The 26,970-nt window shown below is 55.4% G+C and overlaps 1 protein-coding gene across 1 annotated transcript; it reads left to right on the top strand.

The window, feature by feature from the left end:
* Positions 1 to 252: 252 nt before the first annotated feature.
* On the top strand, positions 253 to 9,970 carry ngfra (nerve growth factor receptor a (TNFR superfamily, member 16)). Its single transcript, XM_051919064.1, has 6 exons — positions 253 to 575; positions 2,307 to 2,448; positions 4,320 to 4,682; positions 7,952 to 8,219; positions 8,297 to 8,433; positions 8,533 to 9,970. The coding sequence occupies exons 1-6, from the start codon at positions 534 to 536 to the stop codon at positions 8,838 to 8,840; spliced, it is 1,260 nt and encodes a 419-aa protein (XP_051775024.1). The 5' UTR covers positions 253 to 533; the 3' UTR covers positions 8,841 to 9,970.
* Positions 9,971 to 26,970: the final 17,000 nt, after the last annotated feature.

Below are 26,970 nucleotides of genomic sequence, written 5' to 3' on the forward strand. Positions count from 1 at the left end.
CAATATAGCGCCTTGTACAGACGCACACATACGACCGCTACAACGCCAGCTCGCCCTTCTTGCATTCTGCCCCGGTCGGGTTGGGATGGGATGGGGGGGATCGGGTCCTGACACACCCCCACGCACGCGCCCTCCCTCCATGGCGCCCCCCAGCTGAAGCCTCCTCGTCATCTCCAGGATTTCGGAAGGTGCGGGCTGAGCCCAAAGGGGAGGGGCCGCTCGTTGCGAAGGCAGCCGCCTCAGTGCTATGAAAGCTGCCGCTCGGCGGTGACCGGCATCAGAGGAGCGCCGCCGTTGTCCTGTAAACATCACGCCAGCCGAGGAGCTCAGCGCGGACACAGCCCACCCCACCCGACCCGACCTGACCTCGCCTCACGTGTCGCTTTGGAGTCCGCAGTCGGAATGCGCCCGCGGGCCGGCGAGCTGAGCCTCACGGTGAAGATGCGCCAAAGCCGATAAAAGAGCAACTTTGGAGAGGACGGCGATCGCGACAGGACCTTCTCTTACCGCCGTGGTGACGTGCGACACGGACAATGAGGCGCGGGATCAACCTGCTGCTCGCGCTGCTCGGAGGGGTGAGTGCCAGCGACTTCGCGTGCGCCTATCTGGGACCCGGCTCTCCGGTCGTCGCCCCTCTGCGGGACTGTTTCGGAATCTTCTGCCACTGGCGGGCGGGCGGGTCGTGTTTGTCACGGCACGTCGGTGCTTCCAAGTGGAAGGAGAGAGACGCGATCGCAGGGAAAGGGCGAACTGGGCGCTTAGAACAAGAAGCTCGAGCGCCGGGGCAAGGTGAGTCGATCTCCGCCAGTATAGCGCCTTGAAAGGCCGGCAGCAGGCACCTCGCCATGCCCTGCAGCTCGCTCGCCTTCTTGCCGGTTGCTGGGCTTGTGTTGAAAGCCCCGACGATCCCGAGAGCGAATTCCTCACCGGACGCCGCCCGCCCCTCGTTCGTCACTAACCGGTTTGGAGAGCTCCAGGTGAGGCTCGTCACGAGCGAGCGCCTCTAATCTCTTAATGCGTGTCAGACTTGTAGGGCTGGGCGAGAGGCAGCAGCTGCCCAGCCCGCGGACATGAGCGGCATGCCACGCGCGGACTGCCCTCCTCCTGTCCGAGGACCCTTGCAAGTTTGTCTGCGTGCGCATCTTCTCTTCGGGATGTGGGGCTACAGCGGGCGCCCCTTCTGGGTTCTGTTTCTTCTTCTTGAGTGGGCTGGTGGGGTGTGGTGGACGGGGCACGGATCGAGGACTGACCTGTGCTTCTTCAGAGGTGCTCGGGGGCACCTGGCCAGTGGTTGGCACTTTCTCCTCGACTGAGGTCTGATTTGTAAAAGCCCCGTGCCCAATTGATATTTCTAACTGCCACTCTTGGCACTGGCCTCATGGCGCTCTTGGTCCTTCAATCTGCTGTTTGCCGTGTAGCCTCCAGAGGGCGCCCTCTTCCATCCACCGCGGGCTGCTGCACGGCTGGACCACCGGACCCCTTGATGACCCCTCTCTGGGAGACAAAGGACGTCTCACTTCACCCCTACCCCCCCACCCCCTCCCAGGCTCCGCCCCTTTGCCTCCTTGCAATCCAACTGAAATATTAATCCCCCCTCCCTCCCACCCATCCCCCACCTTGGCTCCGCTGCAGCAGCAGGGCGAGGATGAAGGGGCAGGCAGAGGACGCCCGCCGTGGTGGCACAAAGTGAAAATGGTCAATGCCCCCATCCTCCTCCTCACCCCCACTCGCTGATGAAGGCCCTTGAGGTTCATCACAATGCCCGGTGTGAAAGGCGCCCAACGCTGGCAGGTGGCACAGCTGCGCTCCTCTGGCACATAAAGGCGCGGATTACGCAGCTGCTTGAGCTTTCCTGTCTTGACAAAGGCGGCGGAACATTTCGACTTCCCCTTTCCTGAGCTCGATTTAGGGTGCCTTTGTAGCTCCGGCAGCACCGTGCCAATCATCTCAATGGCACACAGAGCGTATGCAAATGAAGTCGCTTCCAGCTGTGCCAAGCCGCTGTGTGCCATGCTGCCGACAGGGCACAGGGCAGATTTGGCACGCGCGGAGACACCAATCAAAGGTCACGGCCCCTGACCCCACATGACTCTCTAGAGGTCACCTGGCCGGCATTTTTAACGACAGGTCCACACGTGCCCATCGGAAGGGTCTGGACGTGCAGGCGCAGGGGGATTGTGGAAGACGCTGTGGACCGTTGTGCCACCTAAGCTGTGCTTCACCAGCAGGCATGGTGACAGGCACTATATGAGGCAGAGATGGCAGCACACTTCTTCTAACCTTGCCATGCCCCCTTTCTCTTGCAGGTGGCCGTACTGGCAGCGAAGGACGACTGCCCCTCCAAACAGTACACCAGGAGCGGCGAGTGCTGCAAGCAGTGCCAGCCAGGTGAAGGGGTGCTGGAGAAATGTGGCATCAACCAGACCAAGTGCACCGCCTGCTTGGACAGTGAGTACCACCCGGAGGGAAGGAAGCTGCTGCTGCTGCGCGGACCCCCGCTAAGCCCCCCGCCAGCAGCTCCAGCCCATAATGATAATAGCAGACGCCATCAATTATTCACTCTGCGGGTCCTGAAAGGCTTTATAAAAGCCAGCAGGGAGACGGGGGCACCGAGGGGTTAATGCACTTCTTAATTAATGCGTGGCAGAGCTGAGCGCGCAGCGGGCGCAGATCACTCAAGTGATGGTAGCACTGGCACCGTCCCTTCAGTGTCCCTAAAGCTGTCCTATCTGCGCCCCCACTCCACCCGTCGACCTCATTCGTCAACGACTCCTGCCCGGTGATGCCAGTCACCATTCATTGCCCAGGCCGATCCATCTGTGCCCACAGTGCCTCTGCCCCCTCCCCTCAAATCTCATCCTCCACCTGGTTGGCTCATTCTTTCCCCCAGGCTGCCCACTAAAAGAAGCTGCAGGTTTGGTGGACCCCCGAGCCCGATGTGCTCCTGTCCCTAGGCCATTGAGAGAGGTGACGATGGACATCAGCTGGGTGACCGGTCACAGATTGAATGTGATTTGTATTGACAGCTGAGCAGGGCAGCCGGGCAGGACATGCGCCAGATGGGAGTGCCAGTGTGGCGTGCGCTAATGCGAGCCGATGAATTATTGATCAGCGCATTAGGGTAATGGCTTCTGAGTGGAGCCTATCGGCACCTGCGGCCTGGCGCAGGAGGAGCTGGGTGATGGGCAGCCTAATGGGCACGGTATAGCCGCTCTCCACGCTGGGTGGACACCTTGCCCAGTGGGCGGAGGTCACCTCGACTGCAGCCGTCTGCAGGCACCCCAAATGAACACTGTGTGGGTTTTGAACCCAAGTAGGGCACTCGGGCCCAGAGGTCAATAACCAACGGTCAGTCTGCCCACATGCCCTGTCACACTCCTGCCAAGCTGCTGAGCAGAACTCGGCGCCAGGGCTCGCGCGTATCTCTGCCAGTGCCGAGATGGATGTCCGTCTTGCATTATTTATTCCGTTTCCTATTATATCCGAATGTAATTCCATAAGCCCCTGCAATATTGATGGCCAGATTTGTACTACTTAGACGCCATCCGGCGGGATTTAGAGCCGGCATTAGGCGGGCAGCTCCTGGTGAAGCCGAGTGAGGCAGAAGCCAACCGCTGCCAGACAGGCCTGAACCCATGAGCCACGTGCCAGTCTGCCAACCTTCCATAGGTGGCAGGGGCCATGAGGTGGGCTGACACTCTTTGCCAGTCTGTAAAGTGCCTTCACTTGGGTGCAGTGTACGGTCATCTCCTGTAGGTGTCGCTAACACCAGTCCTCTGTAATGGTGGGCAGCGGCGGGTAAACGACTCAATGCTGAGCCCGTGGAACTGCTACCTAAGAAGTGATGCCTTCGTCACTTAGTCCACTTGTGACCAACTGCCACCCTCCCAGCGACCCCCCCCCCCCCTTTACAATGTGCCCCGGTGTCACCCCAGGCGGTCATCCACCGATGAGATGGCTGTTTTGTTGATGAGATGCCGATGTTCCAGTTCAGTAATTGGCAGTTTTGCCAGCTGCCTCCGGCAGCTGTCTAATGATTTTCCCACGCTGGTTCCCGTGTCCGTCCTGTGCCGCTGCCAGCGCCCAAGCACACCTCCTCAGAACAGGTCTTTCCTGCCCGCCTCGTGAAGCAGGCTGTGGCACGTGCTCACCTGGTTAAGATGCATTGCATGCTTGCGCTCGAGCCAACTTCGTTATTTCTGCACAGGGTCCCCGGAGCCACCCGGCCAGCCCGTGCCAGGGCCAGGAGCGGGCCATGCCCTTTGCCCATTGGCACTCCCTCGGGCTCTCGCTCCAATGCTTCCTCTCTGCCCCCACAGGTGAGACCTTCTCAGAGTTCTACAGCCACACAGAGGCCTGCCAGCCCTGCACCAAGTGTGGCCGCCTGCTGCGCATGAAGGCGCCCTGCACCGAGAGCGCTGATGCCATCTGCATCTGTGACTATGGCTACTTCAAGGACATGATGAATGACCAATGTATGCCCTGCACCATCTGTCCACTGGGCCAAGGAGTGTACACCGAGTGCACCGAGGATCGGGACACCACCTGTGAACAGTGCCCTGAGGGCACCTACTCAGACCAGGACAGCAGCATGGACCCGTGCCTGCCCTGTACCCAGTGCGATGAGGATGACGAGACGATGCTGGAGCCCTGCACAAGCACCTCAGATGCCATCTGCAGGGGTAGGTGTCACTTATCTAGGGTTCATGGGGGTGCCCAAGCTCTGCCTAGTTATGTAGCTGCCCACATGCAGTCTGGCAGACTTTCAGTTGGCCTTTGCTTGTTACCGGCGAGGTGACCTGTCTTGACCAGGAGGTGCCAGTGGCAGGTTCAGGTCATGCTTGTAGGTGGGTTTCAGCAAGATGGCAGCTGGACATTTAAAGCAGGGAATTTAGGGGTGCATGGGGTATGGGGAACAGTGCCCCCCACTGGCCAACTTGCAGCACTTCTACTGAGCCTGTGAGACTCGGCCATTAGGTGTGGGCTGCCCACCATGGTCCTGCTACTGGCCAGGGCACAGATGGCAAAGGGGCGATGAGGAAGAGGCCAGTGAGGGAGGATGAAGAGGAAGACCTGAAGGGTCACTGGCTGGCAGTCCCAGGGATCTGCTGGGGTGTGCCCGCTCACGCATGGCCATTCACTTGTGGCAGGATTGTTCTATTCCTGGCACCGGTAAGTGTGGCTGAAGGTGGACACCTGGGCTGAGCTCTCTGCCACCAAAAAGACCAAGATGGGCACACAGAGCCAGAGGAGACGAGCGAGCTGCCCCTGACTCTGCGATGGCACGGCCACCTCGGCCTCCCTGAATGTATGTGGGCAGGCAGTGCTCTTGTCATTTCATGGTCACTTGGCCGGCTGCTGAGGCGTCTGCTTGCTGGCCACAAATGGCCCCTTCATGAGGGGTCAGAGGCCAAAGTCTGGGCGCCTCGGGCACTTGGCGCTTTTCTATTTTTGGACATTCATTTTTTTTTTTGACTTGGCGGGTTCTCCTAATGCCATGAAAGTCACCAGTTTACTATGGTGGCTCCTCTAAGCAAAGCGGGCAGCAATGACAAGGAGTGTCCAAGCCAAAGGGCGCCCTGCGTGGGGCCTCAGAGGGGCGCTGCATGATGGATGCCCTCGTTTAGCCAAATCCATCAGTTCCGCAGCAGACTTCCGCCACGCTGAGACTTAGAGCCGTGGGGGTCAAGGTCACAGTGGCGGGTGCGTGCCCCCCCCCTCACATCCTGCCTCCAGAGTCCGGGTGCCGCACCCTCCGGGGTGGCAGCACTCCGACGCCTCTCTGCTCTTCCTCGGCTGCTTTGCCGCAGTTCGGATCGATGCGGGCAGATCGGGTTTCTCGAGGCGCAGCGAGTGACCTCAGCCGCGTGGATCACATTCTGCAGAGACGGACGCTTTCCAGGACCACCCACCACCCCCCCGCTAGAAGAGCACAGGGGACAATGTCACCCTGCGCGGTCAGCACCCCTGGACCTGACAGGCTAACACCTCGGGGTGGACTGGGATGGTGGGCGTGCAGGCTGTGCCAGGTGTGGGTGCTGAGCCAGGTGTGGGTGCAGGGAGGAGGAGAGCGGGCACACTGGCTGAAGGAGTGGGGTGCTGACCGGGGAGTGTTTAAGTGGATGGATGGTGAGGGTCAGTCAGAGGCCGCCGTGCCCTCGGGCACGTGTTGGTACCCCCGGCTTTGTCCTCGTCGCATTTCTCGAGTTCCTCGGCTGCTGTGCCCTTCCCTTTCCCTTTCGTGTGTCGGCTCGGATTTCTGCACCCAAAGGTGTTTCTTAACAAAGAGGAACGTGCCAGACGCCTACATGGTGGCACACGTGTGGGCAGCCTGCCCGGGCTGCTGTCACAGGGAATGGCGAGAGCAGCGGGCACGTGAAGGGCGCCTAACAGGCAGCCGCCTGTGTGCCGCTCGCTCGTCCGGTAGTCCTGACCTGCCCGGCAGCCCCTCCCTCCGCCCCCGTGGCTCTGTTTTCCCAGTGGAACAAATCGGCATCAGGGCTCAAAAATCCAAAGCATGTGGCAGTCGGAGCCCAACAAAGGGCACTCTGTCACTTGCACCCTGGCAGGACGCTTCACAGGGACAAGAGAGGCCATAGCTGCCGGCAGCGCCGCACTGGGATGTCTGTGGAGCCAATTTGCTGCGGATCAAAGGGTCCACGTCAAGGGGGCATTGTTCTCCGCCAGAAGAGAAATGCTGTGTGTGCCAGTCCCGGTGGGCTCTGCTGTGCCCGGCTCCACACTCTACCCTGGCAGAAAGCGAGAAGGTGGACCCAAAGCACATGGCACACGAGAGTGAGCAGGAATGGTGTCACTCTGAAACTTTAGACTTTAGGCAGAAGAGTGAGGGGCAAAGGGGGCGTGTTGTCATGGCTACCATGTCAGGAGTCGAGGGGCGTGACTTCACGTGGACTGGACGTTACATGGAAATGTAGTGGGTGGGTGTGGCTTCGTGGTTTATGTTAGACTTAAAGGAGGCGTGGCTTCAAGCAGAGAGCAGGCTTGACTCTACAGAGACAAAGGGGCGTGGCTACGTGTGAAGGAGGTGTGGCTTCATGTGGAGTTCAGACCTGACTAAAGCTGGTAATAAGTGGGCGTGGCCTCATGCTTAGTGTAATCTTGCTGATACGGGGTCTTGCAGCGAGAGAGAGAGGTTGGGACCCACCACACGACGAGCCCCCTGCATTGGGACACCTCAGCACCACACTGGAACAGTTCGAGGTTTTTTATATGGTGGCTGGAGTGCCAGTCCTGCCACCAACCCCCAGCTTGTCCCTGTAAGTTGGAGGACCTGCTTGCAGAAATGGCCATATTTGTGGTGTAGGCTTCATTATACAGAGTGAAAGGAGGCGTGGCTTCACGCTGAGTGCACATGTGACTGCACGTGGAGAAAGGGGCGTGGCTACAAATGTCGTGTGGAGTATCTAGGGGGTGTGGCCTCCTTGTTAAGCCAGATTTGATTATACAGAGCTAAAGGAGGCGTGGCTTTATGTTTAGTTTAGCCTTGGTGATATGGGGTCATTGTGGGTGTGGCCTCAATGTAAGTGTCACCCTGACTACATGTGAATTAAGGGGTGTGGCCTCATGGAATGTAGGCTTGACTATCTTGGGGCTGTGGCCACCACTTGTCGCCCCCCCGATGTCCCCAGGCTTCATGTGTGACGGCCAGTTGTCCTCCAAAAATGGAAGCAGCCATCGCTGCCCACTTGGCGAGTGCCATCCTGCTTGGCCACGTTTTTCGCATTTTTTTTTTTTTTGCTTCTTAAGTGACGTCACTTTGAATTCATCTCAGCCCGCCATGCCCTCTCTGGTACCCTCCTCCAGTGTCGCTGCCATATTGATTGCCTTCATGTTGGCATCTTTCTTTTAGGAAAGGTGAACTGCATGCACCTGCCAGTGCCCCACCCCTGTGTACCCCCAGTAACTGACTGTCTCCTTTCTTGCCTGCTAGAGGTGAGTCCTCGGATGACCTTCAGCACCATGACAGACCCTCTCTTCATGGACTCCTCCACCACCAGCAAGGTCACCGTCCCCACCAATACGTTGGGCTTCACCAATGGCATGGGCAGAGCCATGACACCAACCAACACTGTGACCACCACCAACCCCAGCTCTTCCCAGATCAATGCCACCATCATGGACAAGAACCTGATCCCCATCTACTGCTCCATCCTGGCGGCGGTGGTAGTCGGCCTCGTGGCATACATCGTCTTTAAGAGGTAAGCGGGGTGTGCTGAGATTCTCGGCTGTGCCCATCTTCAGGTGCCAGTCTCATTGCCTTTCTGTCTACCTGCAGATGGAACAGCTGCAAGCAGAACAAGCAGGCCGCCAATAACCGAACGGTGAACCAGACACCGTCACCTGAGGGCGAGAAGCTCCACAGTGACAGTGGCATCTCCGTGGACAGCCAGAGCCTGCAGGAGCAGCAGCAGGGTAAGAAGGTGGCGTGGGCACACTGTCCGATCTGAGACACCACTCTGTTGCCCTGGCAAAACCTGGCTGACTCTCTCTCTCTCTCTCTTCTTTCCGCAGCAGTAAAGGCGTCCAGCTGCCCCTATGCCAACCTGCCCACCCACAAACAGAAGGAGCTGGAGAACCTGCTGAAGGGCAGCGCCGAGGACGACACTGACTGGTGCAACCTGGCCAGCCTGCTGGGCTACCAAGAGGGGCATATCGACGCCTTCCGCCAGGGCGAGCACCCGGTGCAGGAGCTTCTGTCCGACTGGGGAAACAAAGACAGTGCCACCGTGGATGCCCTTTGCACTGCCCTGAGGAAGATTAACCGGGAGGACATTGCAGAGTGCCTGAGCGCCGAGCCCACCGCTACGTCTGCCGTGTGAAGCTGGGGGCACGCGCCCATGGGCTGCGTGTTGAGACTTTGGACTTTTTTATGGTGGCGGAGTTCTCTCCTGCAGCAGCATGGCATGGAGAGGGCATGGAAATGCCCCCTGGCTCCACCATCATGGAGGAAGCGCTTAGCGTGCACTGAAGTTTGGATTCTCAGTATTGCCCCCCATTCCCCTTCTTCCTTGAGTTTTAATCCGTTAACTGACCAGAGAAGAGCCGGCCTGGGCAAGGGTCCAGTGGGCCCACCCAAGAGACGACTTCTCCCCAGCTGTCCCTCGTGCAACCCGCTCTGCAGCGCCATACGCATCTCAAGAATGCCAAGGAGCAGCCTGTCACTTGTTGTTGCCTCAAATGTCACCTGACGCTTTCCGCCATGCTGTGGTTATCGGAGTGGACCCGAGCAGGAAGCCCTGGAGTGGACTCCCTGAAGGAGATGATGGGAAAAGTTCTAGGAAGTGCCCAGATGGGCACCTTTCCCGGGCACAGAAGAGAGCAGCCACTTGAGACATGTCTGGTAGCTGTGAGGGTTCAAGTGGCCACCTTGCAAAAGTCCCCTGATGCTGTAGAAGGGACATCCGGGACGACTGGGCATGCATCTCAGGGAACAAGACTCTGTGCCACCTGGGCACTTCCCTGTAGCACCCACCACTGATGAAGAGACCAGTGCTGCTGCTTGGTATACCCTCTCCCCACCCTACTGCTCAGTGACTGGCATGGACTGAGCTGCAGTGGACACCCGAGGTCTCAGGTGCCAAACAAGACGTACCAGGAGGACGTGTCTGACTAAGGATCACACAGTGCCAAGGCTGGCACCTCGATCTCTGGGGCAGCCCATCACTGGCTCCCTCCCAGGAGTGCCTGGCCACCATGAAGTCGGAAAGAGCAGAGGGTCGACCTCCGGTGGGCTGGGCACACCTGCTCGTTCACTAACCCAGCTGGCTGCAATGTGTTTTCTAAGTGTGGCAGCGCCCAGAGGAGCAGTACCCGCTTCGACGGCGGCTGGGCGCACTTTGTGGCTTCTTCTCTGCCTTCCGCGTTTTGTACACGTTGTCTGGCCGCTCATCTCTGACACCACTTGTGTTGATCTTGGGCAAAAAAGATTGAAATAAAGATATAAGCCATCTGGGTGTGTGCTGTCTCTGGTCAAGCGGGCAGGGCTGGCACCAATGCCATCAGCCATCTGGTTTCCCTCGGCCTGGGTGCCTCACTGTTCAGAATGTTTCCTCCCTGCCAGGCTGCAAAGCAGATGGGCTTCACCGCTTGGGGGGGCCTCAACTGGAAGGTTCTGCTTCTAATCTCGGGCACAAGGCCGAGGGGTCCTGTGGGGGGGGGGGGGGGGGGGGCAGGCGGGCATGTCTTATGCTCCACGAACCCTGAGCAATTTGAGGAGTGACTAGGCACTCGTGCACCTCTGAGCCTCATGCCAAGTGCTGGCACTGAAGGTGAGGGGCGGGACAGGGCATCCAGTCGAGGGCACTCTAATGAGTGCCAGGTGAACAGACGGGGGGCACACAAATGCACCACTGCAGACACAGTTGTCTGTGCCCACCTGCAGTTGCCAAGTCCCACAAAAGCTCACCTTTATCAGTCTTCCTGTGTGCCCGCCTGCCCGTCCGTCTCTTTACAGCCCCCTCCTCTCCCAGTATGGTGTCCCCCATCCCAGTTTGGGGCCGTCAGCGCTTCGGATTGATGGAGATTAATGGAGTCGCCCCACTGAGTGGGACACTCGGCCCCCCCACGCTCGTCTCTCTCTCACACACACACACACACACACACACACTCTGTGAGGCTCAGCCTGACATATGGCGAGCAGATTGCGTCTCGGTGGGCTCGCCGTTGCGGGGGGTTTGATTTGTTGAGCTCCACAAAAAGTGCTGAATGAATGAAAGGCGAGCTGGCCGGCCATATGCAGCTCAAATCACTGCCAGTGTCACCGTCCTTAGTGCCTGTCCTGCCTGGTGACGCCTGGCATTGTCTCGTCGTCATCACTTGTATGGCTGATGCTAAAGTCGGAGAAGAAGAAAGGCACCCGTGGGGTCTCGTACTCTGCCCGCTCTTCCTCATCACTTGTCCTCTCTTTGTCACTGCCACACTGAATGTGACCTGCAGGTCTATGCCACCAATGAGCACTTGGCTCTGCCCTATCACACCTTGGCAGGTGGAGGCCACGATGTGCAGCTTGGCGGTCCTCCATGCCATCCACCATTGCAGTAAAGTGACTCTGCTGCACACATCTCATGTTGGCATGACATATGCCACCCTCACCCAGATGTTCCCAGCTGCTCACCCAATGCCGTGTTCACCCCCAGTAGTCCTGTGCTGTGCCCGCGGTACTCGGCTGCCTTTGTTGAGAGCCCACTAATGTGGGATCCATCACACTACAGGACTTCATGTCCTACTCCACTGCCCTCTGCTATACTGCGCCATCCTCTGCTCTGTTGGCGCCCAGTGCACTTGTCCAGGCCCCAGTGAGCTGCAGTGCACCACCCTGACCCACTTGTCCACTTTTCTGTGGTGTGCTGTGCCATTTTCCAAGGTGGTATATTTAGTCCCGCTCACTTGTGGAGGACCCACAGAGTTTTCTGAGCTTTGCCACATTGTGTTCTGCTCTGCTCGGACCCCCTGTGCGGTGCCATACTACAAAAGGTTAAACGTGGCCTACTGCCCTTCTCCGTGTCTCGGCTGTGCTCTGCTCAGCTCTACTGTATGGGTCACTGTACTCCATGGCTTTCGGTCTCTCTGCCATCATGACCTGCTCAACGCCAGCTGCGCCATCTGCAGAGTGAATGCCCTCCCCACCCAATCCACACTATGCTACGCCATACTCTGCTCTATTCCTACGTGGATGGGGTCCCCAGTGCTGTCCACTCGATTCCACTTTTCTGGGTTGTGGGCCTCCATACTCACCTGCCCTTCAAGTAAGTCAGACTGGCACCCTGTGCCAGCTGGGATGGCTCCAGCCCCCTCACCCCAGGATGCTGCTCTGAATCAGGTGGCTTGGTAAGTGATGTGACACTTTTCTTGACCCCACGCCATACCACACCACACATGGCACTGCCACGTCTTCCTGTGCCCTCCTTTGGTTCACCCTCAGTCCCACCCCATGTTAGCTCCCCACCCTTCTCTTCCTCACGCCGCTCCGCTTATCTTCCTCTCACTTTACTCGTCTTGATGCTCTGCCATGTCCGCCCTTTCTGGAGTCTCACGGCCCCCTCATTGCTCCCCCCATTGTGTTCACGGGGGATTTTACTAAGAAATAAAAGGAAAAGAGAAAACAGAAGAATTGGCGCTCAGCGCACAGTTGAGGGTCCTGATGTGAAGCACACCCACGGGGGCCGCTCCTGCTCGCTTCTGTGTCGCCGAATCCGGGCACAGTCAGCTTTTATCATTAGGTGGGCAAATCAGCAGAGGGATCCCCCTGCCATCACTCTGTGGGTAGCTTGACCACCAAGCGGCCATTAAACTAAGAACAACTGGGCATAATGGCAAAGACCCACCAAGGAGGGGCACCAGTGAAAACCATGAGTGTGGGTAAAGTGTAGAGCCCACCAGAGGGGGCACAGTGAGGCCTGCATGTGTGTGTGTGTGTGTGTGTGTGGGACTCTGGAGTCTGAGTGTGACTGGGGGGGCTCCACATGTGTGGGTCAACATATCAGTGCGCACACACACACACATGTGTGCCCATCTGCTCTGGTGTGTGTCTTTGTACAGATGTTCCCTGTTCAATATAGCGCCTGGTGTCCTGAAGGTCCACCTCCTCTGCACTCCCAGCATGCCCTGCTCGCCAGCCGCCAGCCCACGGATGTTGCCAGATCGACGGCCGTTTGATGTGGCGCAGTAAAGAATGTCATGTTGCACGCTAGCACAGCGAGTCTCTGGGAACGGATGGACTGCCATGTATGGCGCAGGCAGGGCGGGCACACAAGGATGTGGGCAGGCCTTTAGGTACCCATGGCCTGTCAGCAAACTTGCAGTGAGAAGCAAACCCTGAGAAAGTCTGCTGTCCCATTAGTGGCCTTCATGCCAGTGTGGTTCACCGATCTGTCGCCAGCCACACAAGTGCTAAACCGCCACCTTGGGCACTGTGCCCGTGTCTTATGGATGACCCTTAGACCTCACATGAGAAAGCAGCCATTCAAGTCTTAGATCAATTTTCTCAAAATGATAGTGCCAGTCTACTGAGGCCTTACTGCATGCTTAGCAGTGCCAGTCAGAGGGGGCACACAGCTCATTAGTGCCAATAGTACTAGCAGTGCCACATGTCCACTTTGTCTGATGTTGCCCAGTCCTACCCATCTCACACCAACACAGAAATGTCCAGGAGGAGTCCTCAGCTGGTTGCCCACTCAAGAAGCCCAACCTCACAATAAAGCAAGTCAATGTTGGGGTCAATGGGATGCCCTCAGTTTGATCAGAAAGCTGGCATGCCAGTGTCTGGTCTCAGAACCACTTTTTCTGCCAGTGATGTGGTGACCAAATGACACCAGCCATTGGGTTGAAACATTGCCAGAAACATCACATTGCCAGACCCCTGTGGGTTCCACTTGTGTCCTCCTGTACCAGTTTAGCCTTTGATGATCAGCACTGATGTGCCTGCTGGGTGCTCAATACCAACTTCAGTGACCTCTGGCATTGGTGCCACAGTCCTGACCCACACAGCTGGTGATCATGAAGTACACACAATGCCTGCCTTTGTGGTTCATCCACACATTGGCACTAATGAAAGCCACTTAGCAGATGGCACACTAAGAAGAATGTAATTCATAATATTGATCTGCTGTGGGCACCAAACATTAAAGGTATGGCGGGTACACAGCTTCTACATGCAAAGAGTGAAGGTGGCACTCCATTCACTAGCCCTGGCTCTAGAGAGTTACATACTGCAGGTTAAAAATATCAGTCGGATGTGCCAGTCTGACGAACACCAAGCTTATTAGTTTAGTAGATGCCAGTCCTTTAAAGATTGCAAGGATCAATTTAAAACAGTGGGAGGTCAATTTTTAATGCCAATGTCTCAAAGCTGATCAAGTGATGCCCCTTCGGTTTCAAGGTGAAAAGATAACCAATTTTGACTGGCACACCCTGAGTAGAGCTGCGGATTGGCAGCATTTCCATTTTTTAGTCATCTCTACTAAAATAAAAGGATGACTATAAATTGGAACTGGCACTGCCCCTCTAATTTGTAGTGTCCTGCTGTGCCACCTGGTGCCAGTGTGTTTCTGCCAAGCTATTTACCTTCCCACCAGAGACGCTAGGAGCCCAAAGATTTTGTCATCTAATCGGAATGACCAATAGGGGGCGGGCATCCATCACTGTGACCTGTTTTTTCTGACTGTGGACCCCCAGTGAAGCAGATGACTGAGTTTCTCTGATGTTGCCACCTGAATGAGGACATCAAAGGATGGGCAGTGCCAGGTGCTTTATCGTCTGTTTATGCTCACCTGGACTTTTGTAATTTGTGTTTTTCCAGCTGACTTGAGCCGACATTTGGTGAAAGGCGCTATACTGAAATAAGCCAAACTGAATCAGGAGTGCCAGTCTGGAAGAACCCCACTGCCAATGAGTGCTAATGCCAGGTACCCCTCTGCCTCCCCTGCCAGTGCTCGCCTCTCAAGGTGTAATTACGTGCAGGCAGGTAGCCATTAAGTGAGCAGGCGGGCGGGAGGCCTGTCTGTGCTGGAGCCGCCGCGGACCCCCATAATTAAATCTTGGAGCTCATTGGCAGCCGCTTGACGATTTGCTCCCTGGCGCGTGTTTCTTGGCTGTAACCCTATGCTTGCCGGCTGCCTCTGGCACTAATGGGGCCAATCAGCACAAAGTAAAAGGCCGAGGTGCAGACCCCTGGCACCTCATAATAATGAGCTGGCATTAAACGCACGCACTGAGGAATTTCACAGCCCACCACAAGCAGCTGGCAGAAATAACGGGACCACCAGGAAAATAAAAGACACAACATACCTGGCAGTTGGACCAAATAGGAGGTCAGCTTCCTGGTATATAGCGCCTTTCATAGCAAGCAGACAAGAGAGCAAAGACGCTATAAATGATGCTGCAGCCCCTCCCCCCATCAGCGCTCCTCCAGGTGTGCTGTCCAGCAGCCGCGCCCCTCACTCACGGGGGCACACAAGGGGTCTCATCTCGGCAGCTGCTGTGGGAGCGGATTTGGTTTCCTCGACGAGACGGCCCTGCCAGCTCATCCCCCTCCAGCCCTGCCAGCCCTTTGTCTCCCCGCGCGGAGACCCCACCCTCCATTATCCTGCCATCAAAGGCCGCGGAGTCAGGTGAACCGGGACAGGGGTCTGCCAGCCGGGGGCCTCTCCAGTGACACAGATGAGCAGATAGGCAGGCGCTCCCCTCACCTGTGATCTTCTATCCATCCCGGCCCAAGTGCACTGAGGCCTTGGGAAAAGCCACCTGGGCGGAGCGGTGAGGCGGCACCAAGGGGGTGGCGTGCTGGCAGGAGGGCAGCAACACAGTACCCGGGGCTTACCTGGGCAAAGAGGGCAGGCTTCATGCACAGAAACTTCGCTGCATGTGGAGGTATGCAGACACACCTGTACACACGGGACCTGCACAGGTAAGTAGCACTGCGGAGAGGGGCAGCCTCACACACACTGAGAGTCACCCGGGCATGTACAGGGGCATTCTAATGTGTGGGTACTCACACTCAGCGGCACACACAGATGGACATGCAGGCACATCAGTGCAGATAGGGGTCTCTACATACACCTGAGCGCTCACACACACACACACACAGAGGTACCTGCACAGGTAAGCACCCACAGGTGTGCCCAGGCTCACTCTCTTCTCTCTCCATCTGCATACACCTGGGCACCGACACCCTTCAAGATGCCTGGTCCATAACTTTCTGTCTTTGAAGCCCTCTAAATCCGGGCAACGCAACTGGGTCCAGTGCCACTAGTGGGTATCGACTCGCTGCCCACAGAAGCTCGGCCTGCAGATGATCTGGCACTGGCTACCACCGGGCACCTGTGAGGTTACACAGCAGACAGACTTGGCGTGCCCTTAATCAGGGCAGTAGCAGCAGGGGCTCAGTGGTGCCATGCTCCCACGCTGGCATAATGGCTGACAGGTGCTGCAGTAAGTGGCGCTCTAATAAGTGTGAAACCGGCGCATATGTTCTCGTTTATCTCCACCATAATTACAAGTTGTCAGACGCGCCCACTTAACCCTTTACAGGCAGGCACTGGCAGAGAGAGGCTTCTGGGCGTGGCATTGCTGTCTTGGTCCAGCTGGAGAAAGAACTCACTGTCAACACACACTTGACAAAGAAGTCCAGTGTGAGGAAGAGAAGGGTGGGCAGCAGCAGGGCAGGTGCCTTCAGCAATTTGTGCCACAATGTCACCAGAGTGATGTCTCCACCAGACCAAAGTGCTCAGATTGAGGTCAGGTGCCAGTCTAGTGGGCATCAAGTTGCCAGGTCTGCCGGGTGTGAAGTGCCCTCATCTAATTACTTATGCCACCCTTGCCTGCTTCAACTCAGGCATTCTCTGGCCCTCCTCACACTTCCTGCTGACGTACCATCGTGCCAGCGTCCACACGAGCCAGTCCACCGGGCACACCCTGCTCGCACACACACTTTCACTCCAGACTTCTCCAAGTTTTGCTTTGCTCCACTCGTCAGTCTGAAGGAGCCAACGGGTGAGTGACTTAAGGCGCTATATGACGTGCCAGTCACACACCTGCTCATGGCGTGACTTCACTTGTACGTCCTAATTAGACTTTAATGACGGAGCGGCGGGTCAAAGCGCCACGGCGCCCCTCACAGCTCACAGGAAGTCATAAATCTAGCAGGCTGGAGGAGGAGGAGGCGGGCCGAGGCTGCCCGGGGGGAGTCAGGCGGGGGTCCCTGATCCTCTAATTGCACTAATGGCTTTAGCAGGGCATAAATGAGAGAAAGCGTAGGGCGGTCCGCTCACTGAAGCGGGCCATTCATCAGCTGGCTGGCCAGCCCTGTAGCGGGGGCCCTGACCGCCCCTGCATTGTCCACTTGAAGTGGCTCTGAGCAGCGTCTCATATAGCGCCTTACACCATCAGGCCAGGCAAGTGACCAGCATCACGAGTGACAGGAGCTCATCCACACCTGCCTGGCTGGCACAGCACAAACTCTGTACATCCGCTGATGGCAGACGCATCCCACCACAGGGTGCCATGTCCAAAGCGTCCCCTCAGGCACTGCTCCTTGCCCAACCATACCTGTGTGCCCATTGGCACACACACTAACCAGACCCTCTGCCGCTCTCGTCTTGGAGACCCCGCCTCAGTCTCCTTTAGCCTGCTGCTTTCAATGGCCACACCTGGTACAAGTGCGCCAGCCCCCCGCGGTGCCCAGGCTATGAAACACGAAGCCCTCAGAAATGAGAGCCGCCCGGCCCCTCCGATTGCCGGCTTCTCGTCTCATTAGACTCGGGTCATGTGTGACGGCGACTCCCAGGGCGCCCTCGGCAACGGGAAACACATGTTGGCTGGCTGGCCTTTGAGCCGCTCAACGCGCGGGCGCCTCCTGCTGGTGGGCATGGCAGAGTGGGCAGTGAGTTAAACTGAGCCACCTAAGAAGTGTAAAGAGGCTAAGGCCTGCCAAAAGTGGCACAAGCCAACATTCCAGGTGTTGGCGTTGGCGTTGGACTGCATGGTGGGGGGGGGGGTTGGAGTCCTGAGCGGGTGCCACGTAAGGCTCATCAGTCTTGTGGGAGTGCGGGTGACGAGTGTGGAACGCAAACGGCCGCCCGTGAGACGTGTCGGTGATCGGCTGTCGGCTCAGTTTATGGCGCTGTGTAAACACGGCCTGAGCACGAGGTGGGGGGGCTACTGCACTGCTCGTCTCCATGGATACGTCAGCTTGGATGTGCCCCCTGTAGAGGACTGTAAGGACCCTGAACGTGAATTAGAGAACTCTGAGACGTATATAGTGCCTTTCATGTGCTCTGGCACAGTCTGCTGCAGGCTATCAAGATACCAGCAGGAAAAAACGGCCAATCGCTGGAGGAGCGGGCACAGGGTGGCAGAACTGGGCCAAAGTGAAAGCAGCTGGAGGGAGAAAAACACCAAGACAGAGGGCTTGGCGGAAGGGCGCTATATAGAACCTAAAGCTGGGCCCGGGCCTGAGGCTGCAGGCGTAACGTGCCAGTCTGCACTCGCCCGCCTGTTAAAGTCGTACCTCGTAAACAGAATCCATAAAACTCGAGGGCGGTCTGCGTGTTGGGGGTGGGCCGCAGGGAGGGCGATGCACCTGCAGCGCCAGCAGGGGGCCGAAGAGAGACGAGCAGCGGCACTGGGGCTGAAAGTCGCTATATAACCCAGCAGCCGACGCAGGCAGCTCCCCTGAGTGCACTTTAACGAGATTACGCCAGGACCTCCGAGGAAATTCAGTTTGCCGAGCACAGGAGCCCTCAAATTAGATCAGGCGCCCATTACATCCAATTTACAGAGCAGAGAGACAGAAAGATGGAGACGTCTCCTGGGCAGCCCGCGGCCCTCCTCCCTGGTGCCATCATGGCACTGCCTGACCCCCCCCCCATCCCAGTGCCCACTGCTCACTAACACCTTTCACTCCAACTAAGCCCTCAGTCACCAGCGATGCCCACCAGAAAGAGAAGAGCGGTGGACGGGCACCAGTTGGCACATTTCTTATCTCGAGCTGAGGCCGCCCTGGACCCTCACCTTGGCGGCGCCCCGGGGGCGGCCTTCACTTCCAATTCCCTTTCCCAAGAAGACGGTGCGGCTGACGTCTCCACGCCGAGGCTCTCAGCGAGCCTAATTGGAACCAACGGCATCTGGGAGCGTTTTAGCCAGCTGGCGGGTCGACCCCGGCTTTGTTCGGCACGAGGCCGCGGTGCCCTTGAGAAACGCTGCTGACACAGCCGCCACGTCCGAGATGATAATTGAAGACACGTTTGCAGTCGGGCGCCACTTCTCCTCGTCTCAGCCAATCAGCGCCTCAAGGAGGCTGGCGTCTCTGTAGTCTGTGCCCCCCCCCCCCCCCCCCCCCGGCCCACCACATGCACTCCCACCTTAGGATTGAAAAGAAGGGTGGAGAGGTGGGCTGTCAAGGGCCGGTGGAAGAACACCGAGTGGGCAGCGCCAAGCACTTAGGGATTTGGGCACAGGCTGGTCTAGTCACCCTAATGACAGAGCTGGCCAGTGCCAATCACTGATGAAGGTACAACAGAACTACCCATCATAGAGGAAGTGTCTCCACCTTTGAGACCGCCCGCTTGACATGCACTTGTCACTGCCACCCTAGCCCTAACCCATGCGTTACGTCAGGCTGACCTTGTGCCCCTGAAATGTAGGTGATGTGGTTGGCAGACCCACACAGCCCTCCGCTTCTACTGGCCTGGGCACCTCCACTTCGGGGTCTATTCAGTCTGTGGTGTGGAGGTGCTCAGTGTTGGCATCAAGCTGCCACCCTCACTCCTTCTTGCTTTGTGCTATGGGCTCTGCTTGTGGGGTCTCATGCAGGGCACAACCACAGATGACATAGTGGCCAGGTGCCCACGTGGCTGTGACAGTCCACCTGAAACCCAGCTGCAGCCACTTCTTAAAGGTCTGCCATCTCCAGTGCCATTAGAGAGCTACCCTGCCAGTTAGGAGCCCCCATGGCCCCCAGTCTGGCCACTTGACTCCAATGGAGACCAATGAGAGACACGGGTTCAAGCGCTCAGCAGATGGACGGTGGCACAGAGTTTAAATCCTGCGCCTTTTCTGGCCCCCAAATTCTCATAGGAATCGACTGGCAAGATCACGTGGTGGCTCACTAACCTGGGACACAGGAACCCAGGTTGGCAGGAGGTGGCACTTGCAGGATTCAAGAGACGAGATCCATCTTCACCTAAACTTGCTCTCCCAGTCTGTTGCTGCCGCTGCTATCGCGGTAACGGAGCGCCGTCTAATCTCGCGTGCGCAGACTCGAACAGGAGCGCCGTAGCCTGGTTTAGAGCTCCCTCTGCGGGCGCTCGGCAGAACTGCAGCTCAACGGGCCCAAGCTCAGCCACCGCGGCACAAATTTGAATTGGGAGCCGTCAGGTGAAATGAGCGGCCAGCAACGAGTGGTCAGCAAAGTCCTTGTCGCGAGGTCCGGATGGACACCACACGCCGCCACGGGCTCCTTGTCTGATCTTTCTCTGTTTACAGCCGCAGGGGTTGAGACTCCCAGGTGGTCATCATTTACGTGGACTCTGCATGTTCTCCTCATGTGCCGGTGGGCTTTATCTCCAACTGCTCCTCACGAGTGTCATGCTAGCCCTGTGTCATACGCCCTGGGATGGCCTTTCTGCCCACTCCAGCCATGAGACTTTAAAACTGGAGGTGGTGCACGGGGTCTGAGTGCTGTTCGAACTGGTGGTTGTCGCCCAGTTTCTTTACTCTCGATGCGGGGGGCATGGTGGCACAGTGACTCGAGCTGCAGGCCCACGTGTCCAGAGACCTTGCTGCAAATCCAGCGCCTGCTGACTGTGTGCCGCTTGCGTGTTCTCCTCATGTCCACTTTCTCAGCCCCAAAGAGGTGCGTTGGCTGAGATGGTCAGCCCAACATTACGCTGGGTGGGTGTGAGTGGACCCTGTGCTGGACTGCTGCCTTGCGCCCAGTGCTGTTGGCACAGGCGGCAGTGTAACAAATCAGAACTGGATTGAGCAGGTTTGGGACAAAGTCACTCATCCACCCTGAGGTCAGCAGGGCTGCCCTGGTCAGTTTGGCAGGACCCCGAGAAGAGAAAGGCAATGGAAAATACTTGAAGGGGTCTATGAAGTAGAAGCTCTGAGGGGCGTCCGGCACTTGGGGGCGCTATAGCCAAAGGCTCCGAAACGACCCCCTGAGACCACGTAGTCCAGTGCAAGTGTGCTATAAGGAGAAGGGGCGGGGCAAAGCCACGGGGAGGTGGGGCTAAAAGTCAGCTTTAGGTGGAACTGAAGCCCGAGGAAGACTAAGGAGCAAACTGAGGGAGGAAGGGCGCCTTTACCTGAGTGGTGACAGAGGGGGGCGGGGGTCCTGGGCCGTCACCTCGGTATTTGGGGACGGTCCATTCGAAGCTGACTGAAATTCCCATTAACATGAACTTGAGCGAATGTCCGACGGGGGGACGCGGCTGATGCCCACCTCACTCGTTCCCTGTCTGTCACCTTCGGCTACCTGCGCCTGTGATTCTGTGATCGCGAAACGGAGTAAGAAGTTTTATTTGGAGTTTTTTTTAATCTTTTTGTATAAAAAGCCACACCCTAAGGGTCTGGCAACACCCGACGCCCAGTTTGGGCCCGTCATCTTCCTCAAACATGGATGTAGTACTAGGGTGTAGGACCGTGGTAGCCATTATGAAGGTCCTGCCTGAAGAAGGGGCCGGAGATGCCTTAGAAAGTTTGCTTGTTGTAATCTTTTTAGTTAGCCAATAAAAGGGGAACTCTCACTAAAAGTGGATATGAAATGGGGGCATTTTGGGGGCATCGTGAAGAAATGAAGGAAGGCCGCAGTCCAGCGCGCCCATCAAGGAGAGAAGAAGGCGCAGCTGCTGCTACTTCGCCTGTCGCCGTTCCCGTTTAAAGTGCGCGGCGCGCCCCCATCAGCCACTGCGCACTGCTGCATGATGGGTATTGTAGTCCGCGCGTTGCCTCTGCCACCGTGAGAGAGAACGTTTCATATTCTGAACACCTTTGTGGTTCATGCAGGTACATTTTGGTTAAAGTTGATTAAAACGCAGAGATACTGGAGCCTCAATAATCAAAGGTCAGGTGGCTTGTTGTTTGCCTGACACTTTTCTCCAGGGTGACTTACACTTCTACACTTAGGACAGTTTTGGGACACAAGAGGGTGTAGTGACGTGTTGAGGGGCACCCAGTGTCAGTTGTGAGATTTGAGCCCACGACCTGAGGGTCTGCAGTCCAGAGCCTTAGCCACGGCTCCACTCTGCCCACCTTCTATTTATGAATTTCAGTGACTCTGCACACCAACTGAAATGAAAACTGTCATTGTCACCCGTCAAAGCTGAGTGGGTGGGCTCACGCAAGTGCACTGTGCTGAGTGGTGAATGTTGGGCAGCACCCACCTTTGAGCCACAGGACTCCCAAATTAGTGACGGACCCGAGAGCAGCAACATGTTACCCAGAATTCCTGGGTGGGCAAAGCGCCAACTTTAATTCAAGAAACTTCAAATCTGTCAGCTGCAGTGTGGTCAAGTGGCTAAGGGGTCCGTGGCACGGTGTGCTGTCAAGTGAAAACGATGAAGCTCATGCTGGGTGGGTGTATGGGGTCAGGCGTCTGTGGGGGGGTTAATGAGGCTGCACATTTGGTTCATTGGCTCTCTGTGGGTTGTAATTAGGACACCGTGCCCACTGTGCCCTAGGTAGGCTAGAAAGGAGTGAAGTGAGAAAGAAATGAGGTGTGTAGAAGGGCAGGTTTGGGAGTGTGACTGGCACTGTGGTGAGGGGGCACCCACTCTGTGCCCAGTGTGTCCCTGGCCTGTACATGTTGGACATGGCTGCTCACTGTGTCTCCCCCAGACACACATGGCCAGGTGGTGACTGACTGCTGGTGTGCATGCCAGGGCATTGGGTGCCCACAGCCCAGCTTCATGGAGGACTGAGTGGACCCTGCTAGTGTGACAGTGGCTCTGTTTTGTGACATGGTGTCCCCTCTGGTGGGCGAGTCTTAATAGTTGTGTGCCCAGAGTCACATCATAGGCTGTAGGTGCCCTCTGCCCTCCTCTTGCCATTGCCAATGCAGACACCACCCATCCAATCTCTTTTGCAGTTTCATGGACCCCCTTGATGCCTCTGCTTGAACTGTGCCCAGTATGATGGACACTTGGCAGGGGCTGACAGAAGTAAGGTGCCCTTCATTGACTGCCATGGCCTGGTCTGCCCGCTGTCTTCACCAGGCTGCACGTCAGCTCGTGGGTTTCACCCCAAATGACCGCATTTGTGTGTGAGGGGCTGACGGTGGGCCGACCTCAGGCATCTGTGAACAAACCTTCTCAGCCAATCGAGGAACTGCCTTCAGTTGAGGCCACGCCTTCCTAGAGTACCACCTGCGTGCCAACGATGTACCAATGAAGTAACTCCAGGCAGTGCCCACAGCTGACTCCACTGACCAGGCAGGCATCAGGTGGGCACACCACAAAGAAGGGGGGAGTGTTTGACAATGTGTGTGACAGCGCTGGGGTGATGAAGTGCCACTTGAAAGATGTCATAAAAAACACAGAAGATGAAGACCTGCCAGCATATTGGCACGCTGGCACAGCCACCTAAGGACAAAATGAACAGTGTGGATAAAAAATGGACATGATGATGATGATGATGACAACTCTGAAATAATGAGATGTGCCAGGGCAGGCGTCACAAAAGGTCAACCAGGGGGTGCAGCGAGGGGCTCAGCCTTCTAGTTGGGGCTGCACCTGTGCAAAGGTATGGGGACAACACAGAGGGTCCAGGGCTGAAGTGGGCCAGCAGGGACAGACACAGAGGAAACATCACAAAGTCTGAAAAGGAGGACTTGAAGATGGCAAATCTGAACAGCGTGACAACGTGCTGTAAACATCTGAACAAGGGGTCTGATTGTGAGATGTGCTCGCTGCAGTGCCACATGTCACCGAACGTCACCTGATGACGGCGGGCTGAAGGAGGTCACTGAGGACAGATGGAGACCCATGACGCCGAGTGTTAGGAAGTCCCTGTGCACAGCAGAGCCAAATACGATCCTGTGACATAAAAGGAGGATCAAAGGGAGGGTCGGGCAGATCAGGTGAGCGACGTAGCGGGCATCCCAGGGAAATTCATGGAAGGACTCATTAAGGAAAAGATGGAGTGGCACGTGGAAAGAACAGGCGTGTTAGGGGGCAGCCGGCGTGGGCTCACGAGTTTCACTGGAGGGGAGCAGAGGAGGAAGCGTTTGGTAAGGTGCCACATAAGACGGTGGGCATCAAAGTAAAACGGGGGACAGCTAAGAGTGTGGTGTGCGGATGGGGGCAGAGTCGGCTCAGACACAGGAAGTGAAGGGGTGATGGACTGGCTGACATGAAGAGGGGTGACCAGCAGGGGGCAGTGCTGAGGCCGCTGTGGTTTTTAATGTCAATAAGTGACTTGGAGGGGAAAGGAAAGACCAGACGGGTGGGGTCTGCCAATGACAGAAAGATGGCAGGACTGGCAGATCACCGAGAATCCATAGAATCCTCACAGAGGGTCCTGAACAGCAGGTGGGCTTCTTGGGAGGATGACACGGAATGTCACGAATTACATGGCGGAAGTAAAAATGTGAGGTCTGAATACTCAATGGGGGGTCTGAAAATCGAGAGACGGACTTAGGGGTCATGGTGGGCTCGACGCGAACAGCTGCCAGACAGAAGCCATTAAGAAGGCTCACGTTATATTAGAACATCAGAACCCTCTGGACGAGAGTAGGCCACTCAGCCCCTCAAAGCCCACCAGTCCTGTCCACTTCATTCTTCTAAAATGACATCAAGTCGAGTTCTGAAGGCCCCTCAAGTCCTCCTGACCACCACACTACCTGGTCGCTTAGTCCAAGTGTCCGTCGTTCTTTGTGCAAAGAAAAACTTCCTCATGTTTGTGTGACATTCACCCTTCCAGCTGTGTCCCCGTGTTCTTGGTGACCTCATTTTAAAGTCACCGTCTCGATCCACTGGACTAACTCCTCTTGGTCATTTTGCACACTTCACTCCGGTCTCCTCTTCATCACTGTAAAGGCTCAGCTCTTTTAATCTTCACTCCTAACTCATCCCCTGTAGCCCCCCATAATCAGCCTCGTCGCTCTTCTCTGGACCTTCTCTTGTGCTGCTGTGTCTTTATGGAGACCCTCGGTGCCCCCAGGACTCCAGATGAGGCCTCACCAGTGTGTGATAGAGCTGAGCAGACCCTCCTGTGACTTGTACTCCACACATCAAGGCGCTATATAACCTGACACTCTGTGAGCCTTCTTAATGTCTTCTGAACACTGACGGGAAGTCGATATCTTAGAGTCCACTGTGACTCCTAAATCCTTCTCATGAGGTGGTCTCTCGATTTTCAGACCCCCATTGTGTATTCACACCTCACATTTTTACTTCCTATGTGTAATTCTTTACATTTACTGACATTAAATTTCAAATCTGTCCAAGCCTGTCTGCTGTCCAAGTCCTTCTGTGATGATATAATGGATTCCAAATGGTCTGCCAATCCCCCTATCTTGGTATCATCTGCCAACTTCACCAGCTTGTTCCTTCTATTCTTATCGAAGTAATTAATTTATATTAAAAGTAGCAGCGGCCCCTCACTGCCCCCTGCTGGTCAGCACTGATAACACCACCCAATTCTGATGAGGTTCCTCACCCCATCACCGTCTGCTTCAGGTGTCTGAGCCAATTCTGCACCCATCTACACACATCACCCTGAACTGACCCTTCTTTTAGTTTGATGCCCACCCTCTCAGGTGGCACCTCATCAAATCCCTTCTGAAAGTCCACATCAGTAACATCATCTGCTCCACTCTGGTCTTCTCCTCATAAAATTCCAGCCTGTTAGTAACACACGACCCCCTCTGCTGAGCCCACCCTGACTGTCCTCTCCTTGCCAGGTGCTGCTCCATCTTCTCCTTAATAATTCCTTCCATTCATTTTCCTGTGATGTTTCATGTTAAGCTTACTGGCCTGTAGTTGCTCTGATCTGCCCTGTCACCCTTTTTATATAACGGGATGATATTTGACATTTTCCAGTCCTTTGAATGTCTCCAGTGTGCAGTGACTTCCTACAAATATCCATCAGTGGTTTCTATCTGAACTCGCTGGCCTCCTTAAGAACTTGAGGGTCAGTATCATCTGCTCCTGGTGATTTGTTTGATTTCATCTCCGCTGCTCTTCTCTCTCCACAATTTCCAAATCCCTCAGTAGCTCCTTAGTAGTCCCTGTTACTGCTCTGAGATCTCCACTCGCTCACTTGTGAGGACCTCAGAGAAGTAAAAGTTGAGCTCATCTGCTATCTGCAGATATTTTGCTATCTGCTATATATGAATAATTCATCGTAACAAAATGCAAATCACTTCTAAAAATTTAGACAACTTTACATCCTTTGAAGCATTCATTTTAAATATTAAAACAGATTCCAACACAATTATAGTGCTAGTCTACAGACCACCAGGGCCGTATTCATTGTCCATGTCTGAATTTAGCAACCTTCTATCTGACTTGGCTATAAATTATGATCACGTAGTACAGATGGGAGATATTAATGTACACATTGATGTGGAAACTGACACTTTTAGCAAATGTTTTACTTATTTGTTAAATTCAGTAGGATTTTGTCAGAATGTCAAAGGTCCAACTCATAATCATAACCACACATTAGATTTAATTATAACTTACAAAGTTGAAATTCAAAATTTAATTATTACTCCATTAAATTAAGTTATTTCTGATCACTACTTAATTACATTTGATTTAGTCCTGCCCTTGCCAACACACTCCCAGATTAAAACAAAGACAGTGCGACATCAAGATTGTAATTCTGCTTCAAAATTTATAGATACTTTGAGTAAATCGAGTGTAATTGTGGAAAACCATTTAGATCAGTTAACATCAAATGTAAACGTGGACTACAATTTAGATGAGCTAACATCACATTATAATGTGACCTTGAGAGATGCTCTGGACACAGTGGCTCCCCTTAAAACAAAAGTGATCAAAGCACATAGAAACTCTCCCTGGTTTAATGAAAACACTCGAGCTCTTAAATTAGAGTGTCGAAAACTGGAGCGCAGATGGAGAACAACAAAGATACATGTCTTTCAAATTGCATGGACAGAGAGTGTTAATAAATATAAAAAAGCTCTCTTTAAAGCTCGCTCAGAATACTATTCTACATTAATAGATAGCAATAATAAAAATCCTCGGGTACTGTTTAGAACAGTGGCTAAATTAACAAATGGAAATTCAGATCAACAGTAAAAATACCAACAGACATTAGCAGTACAGACTTTATGAACTTCTTCAATGAGAAAATTAAAAATATAAGATCCCAGATCTCTGCGTCACAGTACAAACCAAATACTAGCTTAACAGACCCTGTCTCACATTGCACTCAGCACTGTAGTAATTTTAATCCTGTAACTGAGCAGGAAGTCTTAACTTT

This window comes from Erpetoichthys calabaricus, chromosome 14, assembly GCF_900747795.2.
Source record: "Erpetoichthys calabaricus chromosome 14, fErpCal1.3, whole genome shotgun sequence".
NCBI lineage: Eukaryota > Metazoa > Chordata > Cladistia > Polypteriformes > Polypteridae > Erpetoichthys > Erpetoichthys calabaricus.

Excerpts from the sequence above, each read along its gene's own strand:
- ngfra (XM_051919064.1), top strand. The coding sequence starts at position 534 with ATGAGGCGCGGGATCAACCTGCTGCTCGCGCTGCTCGGAGGG. Across the intron at positions 576-2,306 it reads TGCTCGCGCTGCTCGGAGGG|GTGGCCGTACTGGCAGCGAA; the intron begins GTGAGTGCCAGC and ends TTTCTCTTGCAG. Across the intron at positions 8,220-8,296 it reads GCATACATCGTCTTTAAGAG|ATGGAACAGCTGCAAGCAGA; the intron begins GTAAGCGGGGTG and ends GTCTACCTGCAG.